The 3842-nt window shown below is 39.7% G+C and overlaps 2 protein-coding genes across 2 annotated transcripts in view; one reads left to right on the top strand and one right to left on the bottom strand.

The window, feature by feature from the left end:
* Positions 1–3116, bottom strand: part of LOC106810349 (THO complex subunit 6 homolog) — a 12036-nt gene extending 8920 nt beyond the window's left edge. The window contains exons 1-7 of the mRNA XM_014813665.1: positions 3096–3116; positions 2632–2750; positions 1922–2038; positions 1443–1662; positions 1038–1140; positions 571–623; positions 90–275 (exon numbers count right to left, since the gene is read on the bottom strand). Coding sequence (XP_014669151.1) covers positions 90–275; positions 571–623; positions 1038–1140; positions 1443–1662; positions 1922–2038; positions 2632–2750; positions 3096–3116 — 819 coding nt within the window. The remainder of the gene's footprint in view (positions 1–89; positions 276–570; positions 624–1037; positions 1141–1442; positions 1663–1921; positions 2039–2631; positions 2751–3095) is intronic.
* Positions 3117–3163: 47 nt separating this feature from the next.
* The window catches only part of LOC106810360 (pre-mRNA-splicing factor cwc-21-like), a 7730-nt gene continuing 7051 nt past the window's right edge, over positions 3164–3842 (top strand). The window contains exon 1 of the mRNA XM_014813682.1: positions 3164–3268. The gene's annotated coding sequence lies outside the window, so the exon portion shown is untranslated. The remainder of the gene's footprint in view (positions 3269–3842) is intronic.

Genomic DNA, 3842 nt, shown 5'->3' with positions numbered 1-3842 from the left:
CCTTCACTTCTCACCGTGCACCCTTCACTTCTCACCGTGCACCCTTCACTTCTCATGTAGCGGTTGTCGCTCAGCTACAAGGCACTCACCACATCTTCGTTGAAGAGCGCGCGGAACTGGCAGGCGTCGGGTGTCGGGAACGTGGCGGCGACCGTCGACAACGAACGTGTGTGCCACAGCGACAGCGCGGGGCCGCCACCGCAGACGATCCAGTCATCACTCGGGTCCGCCGCCACGCATGAGATCCACGGTCCGAGTTTCGGTCGCGAACACACCTGCGGGTACGACCGTTCCTAGTCACACGCACCACCGCTGGAGACGGCTAGTAATCTTATTCCAACCAATTATTAAATTATTATATTAAATTAATGAAATTAAATTAAATCATTAAACTAAATATAATATAATTAGTAAATATTTAATCTTATTACCAAATTATGTCATCTTCTTGCATTTATCATATGAAAGCATGGTTCGAGTACTACAGATAGGGCGTTAGAGATTTGCCTAACTTTCTTCGGCTAAAAGGTGTAACTGTGAAAGAAATGCAAACAGAAACGGAGTACTTACATCATGTTTGCTCGGCTCAAACATCTGCACGTGTTCTTCTGGGCATCGAGGATCTGAAACACGAAACGATGACACATAAAAAATATTCGGATTTTTTGTCTCTGCATGTTGTATAGTGCTGTTTTGTACTGTATCACTCAGAAATCTTATTATTTTTACTACTCAACACTATTGCATCTATCCAACCTTTTCCTCCATGAAAAAGACTTCTGTACATGTATTTGTATTTGAATTACATGCAATAAAGATTTAATAATAATAATAACATTCACACATATCTGCATCCAATGTATGCGATGGACCCAAGGATAACTTTCGGTAATCTCTGACTAATCGCATAGCATTCATGAGATAGCGAGGCATACGTGAATTATTATACGCGTCCACCTAACGTTGCAATCTACCACGTTGGTAACAGCTGTACTAGACACAACTAGTGTGCGATGCTTAAAGGGAATAACTCTCACCCCATATGCGCACAGAGCCATCCTCACTACCGGAAACCAGCTCGTTTCCTGAGTTCTTTGTTGCAAGGCAATGGACAAAGTCCGAGTGCCCTTTCATTGTCATCTGCAAATTACAGTGAACTGCTGTCAAGCACCTAGCCCAGCCAAAAACATGCAAGTAAAAGTGTCGATCGAAATTGGTTTTCCATATATTTGCATATTTTCTTGTGTGAATAAAGGCATGTGATCATTGCGTGAAGCATTACATGTTCGTCAAAAATCTCCACTCCTGAAAAAATACAAAGCTTCAGTAAAAACTTTTCTGTCAATCTGTGCACTAATCTCAGTACCAGCTAATATAAAAATTCGCGTAATTTACATAAATTAAAAACATCGTGCGATGACCATATCTGTGCTGATACCCACCACACAAGTGCCTGTGTCAAGCTCCCAGCCGTATATGTTGTTATCGCCACAGCCTGCATACAAAGTTTGTGTTCCATTGCTCGTGTTAGACAATGCAAGAGCGTTCGTCTCTGGGCTTTCAAATCCATCCCCCCGTGGTATTGCCAGCACCCACGCAACTTTAGGCTCCCGAGCTATTAAGTCCTTCCACTTCCAGCCAAGGACATCCCGTGTGCCAGCACTGAAGAAAAAAGTAATTGAAAAAGAAAGCTATGATAAGATTTTATAATACAGAATCGATCTAGCTATTTAGACTATTATTTTAGTATTTCATTTGTAATATTAGAAGTTAATTTAGATCATCTTCATGAAAAGTTCACAAAGGATTTACTTGTTACCATGAATAATTACACGTGTTCTAATTTTAGAATTTATATACAGTGAACATGACCTCGTGTACGTCAATGATGCCCTAGTTGTCACTATCTTAATTAATGTACCTTATCAGGAATGTGTCTGTAGATGAGAAACTGTATATTGGTCCGTCATGAGCTCTGTAGATATATAGCGGTGCCTTGTTTTCTTCTGTAGCATCAGGGCTTAGTGCAGAAGACAAGCTGTCGGCAAACACCCAATTAATAAACCATATAATTGCCAAATATATATTAGCATATCGCGTTTAAATCCTCAAATTAATACACCCTTATATTCTATATATTTATATATATATATAGAATATAAGGGTGTACTAACATATATTCTATATACTATAGAATAGGGTCACTATAGTGTATTTCGTGGTTGAAACCTCATGATAATTTCTAATGGAACAAAGAAGAGCTGAAATTTACCCTTTGGAATCGAGGATAACATGAACCGTTCATGTCACTGGCACTTATAGTGTTGTAAGCTCTTGCCTCTGAACACTCAAGTAAACACGTCTGTTTCTGTTCATCACACAGGCTCAAAGACCCTGTATGTTTTATTCCCACCATGACGTGTTGCATATACAAGTGTCATAGATCACGTGTTCGTAAACAAATACAGAAAGTAAAGCATAACATATACTAACTACACTACAGCACTGGACATTGCATCATAAAGATAAGATTGTGTAAGCAATAAAGATAAGTGTGCTGCGGTGGCATTCTGAATGACATTCATACCTATTTTTGTATTTGTTTAGTTTACTACCTTCAATAATATTTACCTGTAGACAGCTATTTTTCCAAAGTTGTTACCCGCTACCAGATAACGTCCACATGGAGAAAAGCATGTTGTATACACTGTAGTGAATAGTTGATACCGTGGATCAGACTGCTTACCATCCTGAAAAGTGAAATACAAGTTTACAAACACTCAGTGACTCACGTTGAACACTGTAACTGCTATGCCAGTGTATATGCCAGTGTATACTAACACTATACATACAGTGTTACTGTTAGTATACAGTATACACTAACACTGTATATGCCAGTGCAAGCTACAGACTAGCTACACTACAGTTTTACTCACTAATCCTGAATTCTTGATGAAAATACGAATTTATATATCATCTGTATGTGTATATCTATGTAGCATATGTGTGTATAAATGTATTTATAGCAACGAGTATAAAAATAGTAAAAACGTGCAGCAAGTAGTGCTACATAACAATAACTGCATTATTTTTACTTTGGGAATGGGGGCCGCCATCTTTCACTGGATGGATTGTGGGTAATAACGACGTCACACACGCGTTTGTAAACCGCACAAGCGCGTAAGTTCGTGCGTCGCCATTTATTGTTACTCGAACTTTTTCTGAGCCAGTTTCTTGTTGTTACATACGCATTCAGTCGCCTGTTATAGTAAGTATTCTTCGTTTATAAAACTAATCTACGAATAGTAGTTATGTAAACTTGCTGGGGACGGTCCGTACGGATGAGAATGTGTCAGAACTTTCGTACCTAGGCTAGGCCTACCGCGGCGCTAGACCGAATAATTCTGTCCCAGATAACTTTTTTTTATATTTTGCCGTTTTGGTAAGGGTTATTGGTATAACGCATCCAAAATATAAAACGTTATCTGGGACAGAATTATTCGTTCCACCCAGCACTAGTCTAGCACCGGACCTAGGCTAACCGACTGGCGCATCGTAACCTAATCAAACATTTTCTTCAAAGTCCAAGGTAGGGCCTACTATAGACCGAATAATTCTGTCCCATATAACCTTTTTTATATTTTGGTGAGGGTTATATTGGGACAGAACGGGGTTCATTGAAATTTCGTGAGATCGCATGCAGAATGCATGCGCTGAGAATGCGGCCCGTACGCCGCTATTGGCGCGAAAAAAACCCTACCGTTCCCTTCTACATGACTTTACCTTGCTACAGATATGTGTATACATTCACTTCAATCATTGTTTTTCAGAAACCCGCTTCA

Source organism: Priapulus caudatus, unplaced genomic scaffold (genome assembly GCF_000485595.1).
Source record: "Priapulus caudatus unplaced genomic scaffold, Priapulus_caudatus-5.0.1 Scaffold435, whole genome shotgun sequence".
Classification (NCBI taxonomy): domain Eukaryota; kingdom Metazoa; phylum Priapulida; class Priapulimorpha; order Priapulimorphida; family Priapulidae; genus Priapulus; species Priapulus caudatus.
The sequence above is the reverse complement of the archived record's forward strand: the minus strand, read 5'-3'. Positions and strand labels throughout refer to the sequence as shown.